Here is an 18,339-nt window from a genome sequence, read left to right on the forward strand (position 1 = left end):
TCCTGAATTGATTGATTGATATTTTTGTTTTTGTCTTTCATTCTCCTAAAATGTGAGAAAAAAAAGAAATAAAATGTTTATGAAATACAATAACAATAAAAGTTTAATATTTACTTATCAAAGTAAATTGAAGAAGTCAAAAACAATACGGGTGGAATAAAACAATAAAAACTCATGTTTGTTTTTCCGTTTTGTAATTTAGATTCTTTTTTCACTTAGCCCTAACGTTTAAGCTCTAGGTCTCTACAATAAAACAGGCGGCAGGTGTATATGTAATCATACCATATTTTAAATAAACCATAAAAGCATTATGTTGTTATGTACCTACACAATACAATCGTATACGATTTTACAATAAAATGACATTTTGTCGTTTACATTGTTTATCGTCAGCAGTGAAACTGTTCTACTTATAAACAAGAAGATTCCTATTATGGTTCCAATAAAATATGAAATCGTGAGGAGGTAAGTGTGTGTGTACATATGAATGTAGCTGAAGTTACCGTTGTTTTCAAACTCCATTCGAAAGTATAGGTACATACATGTATGTACATACGGTTTAGTGATATAGGTACACAATCCAATTGGTAGTGCCATTGGTTTTGAAGACCTCGGACCTCGGTGTGCAGCCAACTAGAAGTTGCCGTCTCTACGTTCAGAGCCATTAACCCGTCTTCCTAAAGTAGCACTAAAACAAGTGTATTCATTGGAAGCAATGTAGTTGTTATGGACAAAAAATCCATCACTACAAAAACAAAAACTTTGCTGTGAAAAAGATCTGCCAATAGCCATCATCCACACCAAATATGCCTGATGAGCCGCTTAACCAACGGCGAAACGCGTCGCATAGTGGTGAGTGTGTGATAGTGTCTATCTGGCTTTCATTTTCATTGCAAATTTCAGATCATTAAGCTCGTCTCGAAAGAGAAATCAAACACATAAATTATAAAATAAGAATGATTCTAAGATCTTGGCTTTTCAAAATAACCATATTACATGGTAATTTGGAGCGTGTTTTTTTTTTTATTAAAATGACTTTACAGCTCCCAGTTTAGTATATCATAAATATTTAATAATAATTTAAATTCAAAAACATTCTATCTAAATCACATTAAATATGTACATTTACTGAATAGCACATCTGAACCATTTACAATGTTCACATCCCTCTCTTTTTTTTGGCAAACGGAAATCGAAATATATTTACTTGAATTTGTTCTTTTATTTTTTTTTTTTGTTTCTTGTTAAAATGTGAATAGTTTTTGGGGAATTTTTTGAAATATGGTTTTATTTACGGTAATAATTTATGTGGGTGGAGTAAACACATACACATAAGAAAATATAAAGCTCTATGTATGTGTTTTTTCTATGCTTTTATTTATTGACTTTTATTGGAATGAAAGTTGTTACCAGACCAACAATTGTTCATGTTAGAAAAGTAAATTTTATTACATGGAAAAATATTTGGTCTGACCGGAAAAAGTTTTTAGTTGTGCCAAATTTAGGTCGTTTGAAAATCAATTAATATATATATATACATTTATTTTTTTATACCAGTACCAGCATCAAATGTTTTTAAAGTCTTTTAATCTATTCAGTTGGGAAATTTGGCTTCGACCTTAGACATACATATAACTGGATATTATCGTCATATGGGGTGGAGCGATAAGCTTATTTATTAAATAATCAATTTAAAGCTGGGCTGCCAAACAAGGTTTAAGTAGGTGAGGAAGATTTTGGTTATTCAGACATATACGACCTGTCAAAGAAACCAAACGAATTGAGCTTTCTGTTTGATCACTTTGAGATTCTGGTCGATGCTGATTTAAAGGAGAAGGGTTGCTCTTCAACAAGAGCTCACTTTTTTTAATCGTCCCTTGAATTTGTTTTCTTCTTATGACACTTTCGTAAAAAATCAATGTTTACGAAATAAATTATTTTTTTGTTTTTTTTTTGTTTTATTTAGTTTTATAAAAAAATAATAGAAATAAAATAAATAAAAAGTAAAAACAATAAGCCCATTATGAGAAGTTATTAAAATGATGAACTAATCAAATATAAATTCAGTCTTTTGTTTTAAATTGTGAAATAGTATAATACAATGTTCTCTTTGTGGATAGCTATGGACAGATAAAATAACACTGTCTTTCATTTGATATATTACTCGGCAATTTACTACTTTGTTTGGAACTTTGTGAGTCATCTGAATGAAGTTTTTCTATTCGCATGTAAAAATATAATATTTGACCCTGTAATGGATAAATAAAAGTTTCATAAAATGTATTGTTTAACGATGTCGATCTATCTGTCTCTGTGAAATCATGATACATCCCACATTATTTGACGTAGAGCTTCAAAATTTGGCAAAACAATTTGTATTGTGTCTAGGATGGTTGGTCCACGTTTTGGTATAGCCGGCTTATACCCCCCGATATTCGGTATTTTGATTTTTCACGGATTTGTTTAAAATTTGGTTTTTGTAGATCCTAATGGGTTCTAGCTCCGGTGGCGTAACATTGTCCATATTTTCCATATTTTTCTGATATTCGGTATTTTGATGATTTTTGACACATTTGTAGTTAGTATTTGTAGTTGGTAATGGGTTCTAGCTCCGGCGGCAGAACATTGAAAATGTAGGTCCACGTTTTCCCACGAAATTGTTTTAAATTGGGTATTTATGAAGATTTGGTAGATGACAATCCTGGAAGTATAAAATTGTCTATGGAGGTTCCCGTTTTGGTATGGCCCCATTCAACGGCCTCACCCACTTTATGGTTTTTTGAAAAGTTTAACAGAATTATCCAAACGGTCTTACTGGTATTTGTAGTTTAAAGTGGAACACGTTTTAATTCAGACACTTATATATAAAAATATTTTTTTTACACAAAGGTGCAGGTTATTAAAAGTTCGGCCGGAACTTTCGGAACTTAATGTATTTTTCTTGTTTTTGATAATTTGCATTATTTATAGTTATGGGCAATAGTTATGAATAAAAACAGTTTAAATAAATAGTTAAATATTACGAAAACTGTCATTTTTGTTTCTCTTTTATTATCCCTTTTTAAGATTAATACGATTTTGAGCAGGATTATTTTTTTAATGTATTTTTTTCAGCGGAATTTTGAAAAACTCATTAAGTGAATGGGCATATTTTCCCATTTTCGCAAAATAGAATTTCAATCCATTAATCCATGTAAAAGAGTAGTGAAATACCTATCTGACCGAGAATGTACTGCTTTGATTCTAGTACTAAAATGTACTTAAAATTTAATACTTTGCATTCAACAAACGGAATAATTTAGAGGTCTGAAATGTATAATTAGAAATTCTCATTTCAAGGTTACGAGAAGTTCTAAAATGGTGTTAAACTTTTAAAATGGTACTATTTAGTGTAACAAATAGTGATTGCAGTGTTAAATGTTTGTCTTAGGGTCGCTGTCCATATGTAGCCTTAACATGTGGAGATCGTTTTGGAAGTGTGTATTATAAATGTGGGTAAAGTACTAAATGTTATTAAAATTAGTCTTGGTTATAAATTTCTGAAATTTAATATTTAGATATTAATAAAGGCATTTGTGATTAAGATTTGGCGGTGGTTTGGTCGTATATAAAATCACTAAATGGAACTATATTTGTTATTGGGTGAAGGGATAGGGCTGGAATTCTCAAATTTGATATTGAGGTCTCCATTGGTATCTGGTAGTGGATTTGCGTACTATAATTGTTCGAGAAGTTTTAATGAAAATAATACTAATTTTGCGTCACTGTGGGTGTCTAGAATGGATATGAGTACTAAATGTTACTATCTTTGATATAGGGTAATAAAGTTGAAATTCTGAAACTCGATATTGAGATCACTGTTTGTTTTAGGGTTTAAATATGGAGACGTTGAAATAGTTTGAGACAGAAAAATTGGATTTGGGTCCATTGTGCAATGGTTTTACTAATATCCCCCTCGGTAAATTTAAAAACGAAAGAATTTGAAGACTTTTTGGTATAATATATACAAGTTTGAAAATTAAAATGAACATTTAGTAGAATGTATGAAGATTTGTTAAAAAAAGTTGTTAAACTGAACAAATTGTCCTTTTTAGTACCAAAAAGGTCTAACATGTAGTGTTGGAACAAATCTAAAATTTTAAGGTGGACTTTTCGCTGATGAAGTCACGAGCACTCGCTAATATTATAGGTACTTCTCGTACTGCCACCTATAGTCAACAAATAAGTTCAAAAATGCTATCGTTATATTTTTTAGAACAATTGAGTTAAAATGGTTTTAAATTTCGATACACTTCATTTTTTGTCTTATTATATTGTTTGTCAGATGGAGGGGGGAGTTAAAATGCATTTTCCCTCATATAAAGAAAAAAACATTTTTAAATTCTAAATTTTGTGTAAAAGTAGAATATATTCATAAATTATAAACAGCATTTTTAGTTTATCCATAGACGCCATAGTATGGTTAAAATTATACGTTGTTTTCGGAAAAAATATCACCAAAATATTAGAAATTTATTTGAATAATTTAAAACTAGAATTTAAAGATAAATTAAAATAAGTTGCTGAATTTGAAATATTCAAGGTTGACCTTGCATCTCGCACATTAATGCAACAAAGATGTTACACGTCATCTTTGTTGCAGTAATATAATAATATATCATTAATATATTAATAAAATATATCATTAATATATTAATATAATATATCATTATAATAAGCATTGAGGTGTATATTGTGCGGTTTAGCTAGAAACCCGACATGTTGGCCCTTTTTTAAATTAACGGCAACGCAGCTTCAAAGTAAATGATTTTTAATAATTCAAATTATGGGATTTTTACTTGAACACTTAATTCTAGCTAACTACATAGACGTTAATAGAAATAGTTTAGCAGGTCACCAGATATGTTTCAGTGATTGTAAAATATTTTTATTATTCCTATATGTCAATCACAATGTAACTTTATTTTAACTTTACTTTAAACTACTTCTATAAAATTTTTGCTGTGTGATTTGATTGCCATTTTTTTAACATTTACAACCACAGCACTAACACCCGAATACGATTAAAAAAAGTATTATAACTTTAAGACAAAAAAATGCACAAATGTATATGTGTATGTATTTGACTTAATTGTTACAGTCAGCAGATTAATAAAAAATATTCCGAGGGATATTTAAAAAAGAATTTCAATGAGTGTGTGAGTCTAATTAAATTCAGCTTAACAATGTATCATTATTATCTCATAGATATGCACATAATGAAAGAAGGATTTGCGATAAAAATACTTGGTCTTCACAGACTAGTAGTTGGGATAATGAATATTTGTTATATTATTTTATATATCTGGAATGAAATTTGAAAAAAAGAGAAAAAGAGAGCTCTAGAAACATAATCATTGTAACAAACAACTTTTTATTGAAGTATATATTTGTTTTTTTGTTGAGTTGCTACCTTATCCCATAGGGGGGATAGTTGAGTTAGAATCTAGAAATTTAACAAGAATGTCGGAGATATTTTTGCGGAATAAAGTAATCAGAAATGCAACCAGCCTCACTAATAATTCAATAAATTCTAAATAGAAGGCTACGTTTAGGCGAAGACGACCATGTGATACCCTAAAATACTATAATTTATGGAAAATATATTGAGCGAATCCTCAAGATATTGAGATGCAAAATTTGACTACTTAAGAAATCATTCGAAATAACAAGGTTCGGTATTAATATATTGTCGAAAATAGGGACCAATGTAAAGCTCTGAAGTGAAGTACAATTTTAAAGTGTTTGTGATTTTAGCGGGAGCATCAAATGAAAAGGAAATACCCTATACCCAACATGTTCTTCAAGGATGTCAAGATCTACTACAAGGATACTTTCGAGAAGTACGTTCGTCCATTTCGCTACTATTATAACTATTAAGTTATGATTGAAGTTAAAACTGTAAGATAAGAAAGAGAAATGAACGTTATAAAAACGAATAAAAATGCAAACAACAAAATAACATTTTTTGTGTTAAATTTTTATAAAAAATATAATCAGAAACTGCCTGGTTGCTGTTACAAACGGTTGGGATAAATGGAAGAGGCACACTAAAATTATTTCAGTTTCTCATTTTTATACCCCCCACCTTGGAAAGGAGGGTATATTAACTTTGTCATTCCGTTTGTAACATCCCTAAATATTCGTTTTAGACCCCATAAAGTATATATATTCATAATCAGCATAAAATTCTAAGTCGATTTAACGATGTCGATTTAACGTCTGTCTGTCCGTCTGTCTGTCTGTCCGTCTGTCTGTCTGTCCGTCTGTCTGTCTGTCTGTTGAAATCACGATACAGCCCACATTATTTGACGTAGAGCTCCAAAATTTAGCAGAGCTATTTGCATTGTGTCTAGGATGGTTGGTATTGAAAATGAGATATATCGGTCCACGTTCTGGTATAGTCCCCATATAACGGTACCTCCCGATATTCGGTATTTTGATGATTTATGCCACATTTTTTCACAGATTTGTCTTAAAATTGGTATTTGTAGGTCATAGCGGGTCCCTGAGCGTGTGGCAAAACATTGCATGTATAGGTCCACGTTGTGGTATAGCCCCCATATAAAGGTACCTCCCGATATTTAGTATTTTAGTTTTTTTTTACCACATTTTTTCACGGATTTGTCTTAAAATTGGTATTTGTAGGTCATAATGGGTTCCAGCTCCGGTGGCGAAACATTGTAATTATAGGTCCACGTTTTGGTATAGCCCCCATATAACGGTACCTCCCGATATTCGGTAATTTGATGATTTTTGCCACATTTTTTCAGGGATTTGTACGAAAATTGGTATTTGTTGGTCATAATTGGTTCCAGCTTCGGTGGCGAAACATTGCATGCATGGGTCCATGATTTGATATAACCCCCATATAACGGTACCTCCCGATATTCGGTATTTTGATGGTTTTTGCCACATTTTTTCAGGGATTTGTACGAAAATTGCTATTTGTTGGTCATAATTGGTTCCAGCTTCGGTGGCGAAACATTGCATGCATGGGTCCATGATTTGATATAACCCCCATATAACGGTACCTCCCGATATTCGGTATTTTGATGGTTTTTGCCACATTTTTTCACTGATTTGTCTAAAAATTGGTATTTGTGGGTCATAATGGGTTCCAGCTCCGGTGGCGAAACATTGTAATTATAGGTCCACGTTTTGGTATAGCCCCCATATAACGGTACCTCCCCATAATCGGCATTTTAAAGGTTTTTGCCACATTTCTTCTAATGTTTCTTTTACCCTAAGGTGGAGGGTATTAAAAGTTTGGCCCGGCCGAACTTAATGTTTTTTTACTTGTTTTCAATCGTTTTTATTCTTCGTAGTAATTTGTAAAGCTTAAGGATGCACGCCAGCGACCATATTTCCGTTTTAAAATTCACTTATGGACCTTTGCACTTCGATTAGGGAAAACTTTAAATAATACAACATGTCTTACTACATCAAAAGTACTTGCGGTTAAAAGAAAATTGTAGTATTTTTTACTCTAAAGTTATGGTCCATTTCATTCTCTATAACCCCGATCTCCGATGACCATCTAAAAACGTGTGTTTCTGCCCTGCTCTAAACTCTAACAGAATGCAACATTCAATTAATCTTGGCCTGCAAAACCGAAAAACGTTAATAGTTATGGTCCATTTCGTTCCACAAATATCCTATCCTGATCCTAGCTCTAGCTCATAGCTAGATAAACTCAGCGTGAGATTGCAAGATCTAAAACTACAGTGATCTATGAAGCCAATGTCTGTAGTGTATAATTAGTGTGGACAACATTTACAGACATTTGAAAAACTAATTATAACTATATTTTAAATAAAACATAGATAATTGCTAAAACATAATTATGTTTTTTTTTTTGTTTTATATTAGAATGTACATTTTTAATTGTCACATCTAACCTAAAACCCATGAACTTAGAAACAGGTGATAAGAATATGCATTCCTCAGATGCGTAATATGCATATCAACATACAGACATGAACCATAATTATGGCCCGAAATAAAAATACATAAACTGTTGATAAGCAACGTTTTCGAAATGCAAAGCGATGACATTCAGGTGAGTATTTTTTGGTATAAAAAGCCCAGACTTATTCGAAAACAGCAGTAGTCTTTGGTATTGGTTTTGATCGGTGTATCATCTCTAAACCGTAGACAGCTTTTGATCTCCAAAGTTGACGAATTGTTGCAACGTATAACAATGAAGTTCGCCATCGTATTGTTGGCCATTGTTGGCCTGGTGGCTGCCTATCCACCAAAATACGAAACCAAATATGCCGATAAGGACTTTTTGGCCAAGCAGAAATTCCTTTTCGAAATTGTTTATCGCGTTGAGGATCCATTGATGTTCGAGGAATACATCAAATTGGGCAAGACTTTCACCTACAACAAGGATGACTACATGGTAAGATGAAGAGTTCATGAGCAATATAAATCCCATATTGAACACAAGTATTTATTCGCAGCTCCCATCCACCTACAGCGGATATATGGAAAAATACTACAATGCCTACAAATATGGTGTGACTTTGCCCAAAGGTGAATTCTATGGCGCCATGATGGAACTCCATTTCGAACAATTCTATGGATTGTTCGACTTCTTCTACTATGCCAAGAACTGGGAAGTCTTCATGCGCAACGTTTGCTGGGCTCGTATGTACGCCAACGAAGGCATGTTCGTTCATGCCTTGACCATGGCTGTTATCCACCGTGACGACTTCGAAGGCTTAATGTTGCCCGCCATCTATGAAATCTTCCCTCAATACTTCTTCAACAGCAAATTCGTCTACGAAGCTGAGAAATTCGATTTTGATGTCTGGAGCAAATACATCATGTACGAGAAGGAATACAAAGACTTCATGTACAAGGACTACTCTAAATACTTCAAGGAATTCGACAACTACTACTACTTCTACACCAAGGACTTCAAGATGTGGCAATGGTGGAAACTCATGGGTATGGGTGAACACTGGTACTCTGAAAGCCACTTCATGATGCGCGACAACATGTACATGTTCAACAAGGACTCCAAATACTTGGACATGATTAAGGATGTTAAGATGTTCTACATGCCTGTTGACTACACCCGTGATGTCTACTTCTACAACAAAGAATCTGAGTTGTCCTATTTCACCGAGGATGTTGAATGGAACGCCTTCTGGTACTACTTCAACATGGACTATGCTCCTTATCTCGATGGTGAATCTTTCGGTTTGAAGAAGGATCGTCGTGGTGAATACTATTTCTATGTTGTGCGCCAATTGCTCGCCCGTTACTACATGGAACGTTTGTCTCATGGTTATGGTGAAATTCCCGAATTCTCCTTCTTCACTGAAATCGAATACGGTTACGATCCTCAGTTGATCAACTACAACGGTGTTGGCTTCTCCTACCGCAAGAACTACTACGAATACGAGACCTACGGCAACTTCGACTACATGTATGGCATTGTTAACTTCTTCACTCGTGTAGAAGAAATCATCACCCAAGGCTACTTCAAGACCCACGATGGCAAGATGATTGATTTGCGCAAACCTGAATCTATTGAATACCTCGGAGACATCATGCAAGGCAATGTTGATAATTATGACAAATACTTTGCCACTTTCTGGTACATGTATGCCCATATGTACTTCGCCCACACCGATGACACTGAGTTCTTCGTTCACCCCAACATTTTCTTGAACTACGAAACCATGATGCGCGATCCCATGTTCTACATGATCTACAAGAAGATCACCGATGTGTTCTTCGAATTCTACGAATATATCGATCCCTATACCCACAAGGACTTGTACTTCCCTGGAGTTGAAATTGAAGATGTTAAGGTCAGCGACTTGGTCACCTACTTCGATTTGTTCGACTTTGATGTCACCAACTTGTTGAACGACAAGATGACCTTCGTTGATGGTCAATTTGTCTGGGACAAGATGTTGATGGGCCGTCAAATGCGTCTTAACCACAAAGACTTCGAATTCGAATACACCATTAAGTCCGACAAGGATCAAAAGGTTGTTGTACGCGCCTTCTTGGGTCCCAAATTCGACGAACATGGCCGTATGTTGTCTTTGAAGGAAAACCGTGAGAACTTTGTTGAGATGGACGAATTCTACTATGAATTGAAGGCTGGTGTCAACACCTTCAAGCGCAGCTCCAAGGACTTCTACTGGACCACTGACGACCGCACCACCTACACTGAATTGTACAAATTCGTCATGATGGCCTATGAAGGCAAATACGAATTCCCCTTGGACTACTCCGAACCTCACTGCGGCTTCCCCGATCGTTTGGTCTTGCCCCGTGGTTGGGAAAAGGGTATGCCCATGCAATTCTTCTTCTTCGTCTATCCCTTCACTGCTTCGTACGAACCTTACACCTTCAACTACAACTACTCTTGCGGTATTGGCTCAGGCGTTCGTCACATCGATGAAATGCCTTTCGGCTATCCCTTCGACCGTGAGATCGATGAATTCGAATTCTTCGTACCCAACATGTTCTTCAAGGATGTCAAGATCTACTACAAGGATACTTTCGAGAAGTACTATGGCTTCAAGTACGATAAATTCGGTCATTTCGATTATAGCTACTATTATAACTATTAAGTTATGATAGAAGTTAAAACTGTAAGATAAGAAAGAGCAATGAACGTTATAAGAACGAATAAAAATGCAAAAAAAAAAAATTAAAAAAATAAAATAACATTTTTGTGTTTTTTTTTATGAAAAATATGATTTGGGGGATTGATCAGTGATTTTGGGTAATTCAATAATCAGAAACTGTCTGGTCACTATTTCAGTTCCACATTTTTTGCAGTCGCTTTTATTATTTGTGGTAATTTGTAAACGCTTAGGGGGATTCCCAACTATAATATAGCCTTTTTAAAATTCACCTTTGGGCCTTTCCACTTCGGGTAGGAAAGACTTTAAATAATACAACAACCGTTGTATGGAAGATTGTTTTTAAAGATATATATTTTTTTAAACAAATGGTTCAAGAAGTGGATACCCTTGTGAGGGTTTGTCGAAAAAATATATATTTTGTATGGTACATAAATGGTATGCAAATACCTTTTGTTCAAATACGCAAAATTAATTTTTAACTAAATTATTTCTTCGATCTTATATGATCGAAATTATTTTTTACTAATGTTGAGGTTTTTAATATTTAAGATTATTATTTATTGGAATATTTGGTCATGCAAGTAAAACAACTTTATTTCATTATTCTTTCCAACGTTTCGTTCGGTTCTCTACAACCTTTTCTGGAGCGTATTCTATTTAAAATTTCTATACATTACTTGATTTGTATAATATCAAAACTGGACTCCACAATACATAATAGATATAAAGAATAAAGAAAATATCATAGAAATCTGAGATCAATTCAATTTCAATAATATGTCACAAAACACTTTTAGGGCTATTGCAATACAATTACAAGTCTCATACAAAATTAGACCCTAGCCATAGATCGAAAATTCCACAACGAAATACTCCTACGCTCTTCATTGGGCATACAAAAAATGTTGTCATAGTGGGGAAGGTGAGCATTTTTTACGTTGCGTGGGCTATTAGTTACTTCTGTTAGGCTTAATATTATTGTTGCTATACCCCCCACCCTCCATACTGTGGAGGGTATATTAAGTTTATCATTCCGTTTGTAACACCTCGAAATATACATTTTAGACAAAAGTATATATATATATATATATATATATATATATATATATATATATATATATATATACATATATATATATATATATATATATATATATATATATATATATATATATATATATATATATATATATATATATATATATATATATATATATATATATTGGGCATACAAATATATATATATATATACTTTTGTGTAAAATGTATATTTCGAGGTGTTACAAACGGAATGATAAACTTAATATATATATATATATATATATATATATATATATATATATATATATATATATACATATATATATATATATATATATATATATATATATATATATATATATGCCTAGGCAGGTCCACGTCGTCTTATAGACCCTAATATAACGGATTTTATTTTTTGAAAATTGCCAAATTCGTTCCAATTGATGGATGGTATTCAAACTTCGGCCAGTCCGAAATTTCAGCTTTTATACTTGTTTTATAATAAAAAAGCAAATAAACGCCAAGAATGTTCTAACACAGGTGACCGTTGCGGAAAAATAGTGGTTACGGGTAATATAATGTCGGATACGTCAAAATGTGGCTCATTGAAAAAATAGTTTTGGACAGTATGTCGCTTGGGGAGATTTCCGTTTCCATTTATTTGGAGCTGATGTTGGTCTGTCCGTTTATCTGTCTATCTTGACTCCATATCTGTATAGGTCCACGCTTTGGTACAGCCACCATATAACGGTACCTTCCGATATTCGGTATTTTGATTATTTTTGTCACATTTTTTCACGGATTTGTCAAAAAAAAGGTGTTTGTTGGTCATTATGGGTTTTAGCTCAGGTGGCGAAACATTGCATGTATAGGTCCACGCTTTGGTATAACCGCCATATAACGGAACCCCCTTATATTCGGTATTTTGATTATTTTTGCCACATTTCTTCGCGGATTTGTCTAAAAATTGGTATTTTTGCGTCCTAATGGGTTCTAGCTCCTTTGGCGAAACATTGTATGAATAGGTCCACGATTTGGCATAGCTCCCATATAACGATACCTCCCGATATTCGGCATTTGGATGATTTTTGGCACATCTTCCCATGAATATGTCTAAAAATTGGTATTTGTGGGTCATAATGGGTTCTAATGATTCCTTTATCCTAAGGTGAAGGCTATTAAAAGTTCGGCACGGCCAAACTTAATGTTTTTTGCTTGTTCAATCCTAGCATATCTCTACATTCTTAGATCTTCTGTGAATTCTCTGTGTATATCAGTACCTCATCCCTCATCCCAGATCCAAATTACAAATTGACTACCCGAGTTTGAATATCATATTTCGATCACATTCAAACTAATGTTTGCTAAAAACGAAAATCGTTAGCTACCACCTCCTAAAAATCATATTTTTGAGAAATCGTCTGAGTAAGGGATTTTATTGTTAATGACGGAACGTGGAAATTTTGTAAATAGTTGTCAAAAACTCAAAAATCGCCGATTTTAAAAATATGTTTGTTAAAATATTTCGGGTCAAGAATCGCATTTTTTATATTTTGAAGGATATTCATTTGTTAATGGATATGCGATAATTTTCCTTTCGAGTTTTAATTACCTAATGAGATGGCATTGAAAAGTTAAACCTAGCGAAGTCACACGCAGTGCTTGTCGAACGATGATAAAAGAATGTATTGGTGCAAAATTGTGAAATGTTAAAATATTGTGAAGAGCGTATTGGCCAAAATTGGTCGAATTTTTAAAAGAATACTTTTAATATGTATTAAGAAAAAAACGTGGAGAATAACTTATTGATAACAAGTAAAAAGGCGTTAAGTTCGGCTAGCCCGGCTAACCCGGAATATCAGGTAGTACCGAAACATATGGGCTACAGCAAAACCGTTAGAAAATGAGTCTTAAATCATCAGAATACATAACATCGGAAGTACCGTTACATGGGGCTTATAATTACACGGGAAAAAATATAGACAATTTTTTGCCACAGGATGTAGAACCCGTTACAAACTCTGCGTATTGAAAATGTGGCTTAAATCGTCCAAATATCGAATATCGGGAGGTACAGTTATATGGGGGCTATACGAAAACGTGACCCCCTTTACGAACTTAAACCTACTATGTGTAAAATTTTAGCCTTCTCTCGTTCGAAAGATAGCCCGAGTACAACAGACTGACAGACGAACGTCGCTAAATAGACTTACACTTAAATGAGTCATTCGAGGAGTTACAAACGGAATGACATAATATAAATAATAATCAGAGGATTGTATGAATCAATTACAAGTACTTCCTAACATATTATCGAGTTCAAAAATTTATGGATTTTCTGAGAAAATGTTCTGTTTTCCAAAATATCGGCTGTCTTATATTATTCGAACAGTAGATTTTTATGTAAAATATTGTAATAGAAAAATTTTATTAAAAATATGTAATGAATTATTATTTTGGGCAATTTAATACAGTATTTATAACGGTATCGCTAACTAAATTAGGTGCAATTTGACGAATCAGGTTCCAAAAGAATACAAACACTCCAATTACGTATAGATCTCATATAGTCTCAAAAATAAACATGCATATCTCCATATTTCGAAGATATTTTGCATTTTGAATTCGCATTGGCTATAAAATAGTCCTAAGAAATTGATTCAATATCGGCCCACGTTTTGTAATTCTTAATTTGAAATTTTAATTGGTGGAACGCTTCTTTCTCCCGTTTAGATCTCGGATTTGGAATTTTCCCCATAGAACGGTAACCTCGAATTATTGGCATGTTGAACGGGTTATATTCCGAATTTTTTCAGATTGCTTAGCGGAATCACAACAATCACCAATTAAGCATACAATTTGGCCTTATATATATTTTTTTCTCTGTTTTCAAATGAAGAAGTATTTTAGTTCGACTGATATTAGAATTATTTCCCAATTCAAATTGCGAACACATCAAAACAATTATTTACAACTGGAGTTGATGTAACTTTTGTGGTAACACTATTCACCTCATAAACTCAGGGTTTTCCTTTGTTTTAATGCATTAGAGCAATTTTATAATGTATAACTAAAATCAGAAAATTATGAACAATGCAAAAATAGATGTGGTCTTCTAGAAACATATAAAAAAATTATATAACCTTTATTACGGCTGAAGAAATTGACAGAATATTGAAATTCCAAAGAGATATGAATAAGACTTTAAATTTCGCTTCACCTTTCAAAGTGTAAAAGCCAAGATCCTCCTAGCAACATAATACCTTATCACGAACACCACTGACACCTGCTCATACGCTACAACGGTGCATCGGGTCTAGCGGAAAGTGACACTGCTGTTATCAATTTCACGGATATGTATGGTTTAAAATTAATACATACAAATAAAAATTAGAACATTGGCATGCATCACATAACAATGCAGTTTAGTACTTGGGTATATAAAGCCTGGGACTCTACTGAAACAACGACAGTCTTTAGGTTTTGGTTTTGATCAGTGCATCATCTCTAATCCGTGGACAGTTTCTGTTGTTTAAAATTGACGAGTTGTGCTATTGCCAAGGACAGCCATGAAAATCACGATCGCCTTATTGGCCATTATTGGCCTGGTGGCAGTCAGTGCCTACCCACACAAGCCGGAGAAGAAGTATGCCAGTAAGGATTTCTTGGCCAAACAGAAATTCTTCTTCGAAATTGTCTATCGTGTTGAGGATCCCTTGATGTTCGAGGAATACATCAAATTGGGAAAGACCTTTACTTACGACAAGAGTGATTATGTGGTGAGTGCAAAATTATGATACCCAATTTTCTGAGCAGCATTTAATTGAAAAATTATATAAAATTTGTAACATCTAGCATCCTGAACAACGCAGCGTCTACATGGAGAAATTCTACAATGCCTACAAATATGGCGTGACTTTGCCCAAAGGTGAATTTTTCGGTTCTTTGGCTTTCACTCACTTTGAGCAAATGTATGGCTTGTTTGATTTCTTCTACTATGCCAAGAACTGGGAAGTCTTCCAACGCAATGTCTGCTGGGCCCGCATGCATTTCAACGAAGGCATGTTCGTCCAAGCATTGACCTTGGCCGTTATCCACCGTGATGACTTCGAAGGCTTGATGTTGCCCGCAATCTATGAAATCTTCCCACAATACTTCTTCAACAGCAAATTCGTCTACGAAGCTGAGAAATTCGATTATGATGTCTGGAGCAAATACATCATGTACGAGAAGGAATACAAGGACTTCATGTACAAGGACTACTCCCAATACTTCAAGAAATTCGACAACTACGAATACTTCTACACTAAGGACTTCAAGATGTGGCAATGGTGGAAACTCATGGGTTTGGGTGAACACTGGTACGCTGAAGGACATCACATGGAACGCGACAACATGTACATGTTCAACAAGGATTCCACATACTTGGATGTGATGAAGAATGTTAACATGTTCTACATGCCTGTTGACTACACCCGTGACGTTTACTTCTTCAACAAGGAATCTGAGTTGTCCTACTTCACCGAGGATGTTGAATGGAATTCATTCTGGTACTACTTCAATATGGATTACTTCCCCTACTTGGATGGCGATGATTTCGGTTTGAAGAAGGATCGTCGTGGTGAATACTACTTCTACGTTGTCCGTCAAATGCTCGCCCGTTACTACATGGAACGTTTGTCCCATGGCTTTGGTGAAATTCCCGAATTCTCCTTCTTCACTGAAGTCGAATACGGTTACGATCCTCAGTTGATCAACTACAACGGTGTTGGCTATTCTTACCGCAAGAACTACTACGAATACGAGACCTATGGCAACTTCGACTACATGTACTACATCATCAACTTCTTTACCCGTGTTGAAGAAATCATTACCCAGGGCTACTTCAAGACCTATGATGGCAAGATGATTGACATGCGTAAGCCTGAATCTATTGAATACCTCGGTGACATCATGCAAGGCAATTACGACAACTACGACAAATACTTTGCCACTTTCTGGTACATGTACGCCCATATGTACTTTGCCCATATCGATGACACCGAATTCTATGTCCACCCCAATGTTTTCTTGAACTACGAAACCATGATGCGAGATCCCATGTTCTACATGATCTACAAGAAGATCACCGATGTGTTCTTCCAATTCTACGAATACATTGAACCATACACCCACAAGGAATTGTACTTCCCTGGAGTTGAAATTGAGAGCGTTAAGGTCAGCGATTTGGTCACCTACTTCGATTTGTTCGATTTCGATGTCACCAACTTGTTGAACGACAAGATGACTTTCGTTGATGGTCACTTTGTCTGGGATAAGACCTTGTTGGCTCGTCAAATGCGTCTCAACCACAAAGACTTCGATTTCGAATACACCATCAAATCGGACAAGGACCAAAAGGTTGTTGTACGCGCCTTCTTGGGCCCTAAATACGATGAATATGGTCGCGTGTTGTCTTTGAAGGACAACCGTGAAAACTTCGTGGAAGTCGATGAATTCTATTATGAATTGAAATCTGGTGTCAACACCTTCAAGCGCAGCTCCAAGGACTTCTACTGGACCACTGACGACCGCACCACCTACACTGAATTGTACAAATTTGTTATGTTGGCCTACGAAGGCAAATACGAATTCCCCTTGGACTACTCCGAACCTCACTGCGGTTTCCCCGATCGTTTGGTCTTGCCTCGTGGTTGGGAAAAGGGTATGCCCATGCAATTCTTCTTCTTCGTCTACCCCTTCACTGCTTCGTACGAACCTTACTCTTACAACTACAACTACTCTTGCGGTGTTGGTTCTGGTGTTCGTCACATTGATGAGAAACCATTCGGTTATCCCTTCGATCGTGAAATCGATGAATTCGAATTCTTTGTCCCCAACATGTACTTCAAGGACGTTAAGATCTACTACGAAGACACCTTCGAAAAGTACTACGGATTCAAGTACGATAAGTTCGGTACCTTTGATCATAGCTACTATTATAACCACTAAATATAGCTGAATATTCTCAAGACTGTGCTGTGTTGAGGCATAGAACAATGGTATGTGATAATGTGAATTGTTTTTTAACAAATAGAAAGCAATAAATAAATGAGAAAAATAACAAAAATGATGTGTTTCTATTGTTGCTATCCTCTATATTTTTATGTGGGATTTTAAGAGATATACAACCAGTGTGATAGTGTATATCAGGTGATTAATAATTTTGTACGAGTGTATGTAACACTTTGACAAGTCTGGGAGGTGAAAAATTCCGTTTGGCAAAAAAAGCCTTAATTAGTATTTTACGAACTTCAAAGTGTGGATAGATTGTGAGTCCAACTTTTGAATTTGAAGTGCAACATGAAATCACCAAATTTAACTATTGTCGCTTGTGTAGCTTAGTTTTAAGATGTTGTATCTTCACTCAAATCGAATCAGGAATATTTTCTGTTTCTATAACACGACTTCTTGAATCGGGGGATAAGTACAAATATATAAATTCTATCAATAAAATATTGATATTTATGCGAATTGTTCTTAATTGGAATTGTTATTTTTTAAAACATTGCTAAAAAAGAATTGAAGGGGTAAGTTCGCAAAACAAAATAAGCCAAACAATGAAAGGGTTTGACAGGAACAAAACTAAAGGTCCCTA

The 18,339-nt window shown here is 34.5% G+C and overlaps 3 protein-coding genes across 3 annotated transcripts in view; 2 read left to right on the forward strand and 1 right to left on the reverse strand.

The window, feature by feature from the left end:
* The window catches only part of LOC101888412 (semaphorin-1A), a 620,253-nt gene that overhangs the window by 235,645 nt on the left and 366,269 nt on the right, over positions 1-18,339 (reverse strand). The gene's annotated exons all lie outside the window — the stretch shown is intronic.
* LOC101901680 (arylphorin subunit C223) lies at positions 8,136-10,740 on the forward strand. The gene is made up of 2 exons (XM_005178847.4): positions 8,136-8,446; positions 8,508-10,740. The coding sequence occupies exons 1-2, from the start codon at positions 8,243-8,245 to the stop codon at positions 10,641-10,643; spliced, it is 2,340 nt and encodes a 779-aa protein (XP_005178904.2). The 5' UTR covers positions 8,136-8,242; the 3' UTR covers positions 10,644-10,740.
* Positions 15,157-17,811, forward strand: LOC101887216 (arylphorin subunit A4). Its single transcript, XM_005178848.4, has 2 exons — positions 15,157-15,481; positions 15,558-17,811. The coding sequence occupies exons 1-2, from the start codon at positions 15,272-15,274 to the stop codon at positions 17,691-17,693; spliced, it is 2,346 nt and encodes a 781-aa protein (XP_005178905.1). The 5' UTR covers positions 15,157-15,271; the 3' UTR covers positions 17,694-17,811.

The sequence above is a fragment of the Musca domestica genome, unplaced genomic scaffold, assembly GCF_030504385.1.
Source record: "Musca domestica strain aabys unplaced genomic scaffold, Musca_domestica.polishedcontigs.V.1.1 5, whole genome shotgun sequence".
Taxonomy (NCBI): Eukaryota; Metazoa; Arthropoda; class Insecta; order Diptera; family Muscidae; genus Musca; species Musca domestica.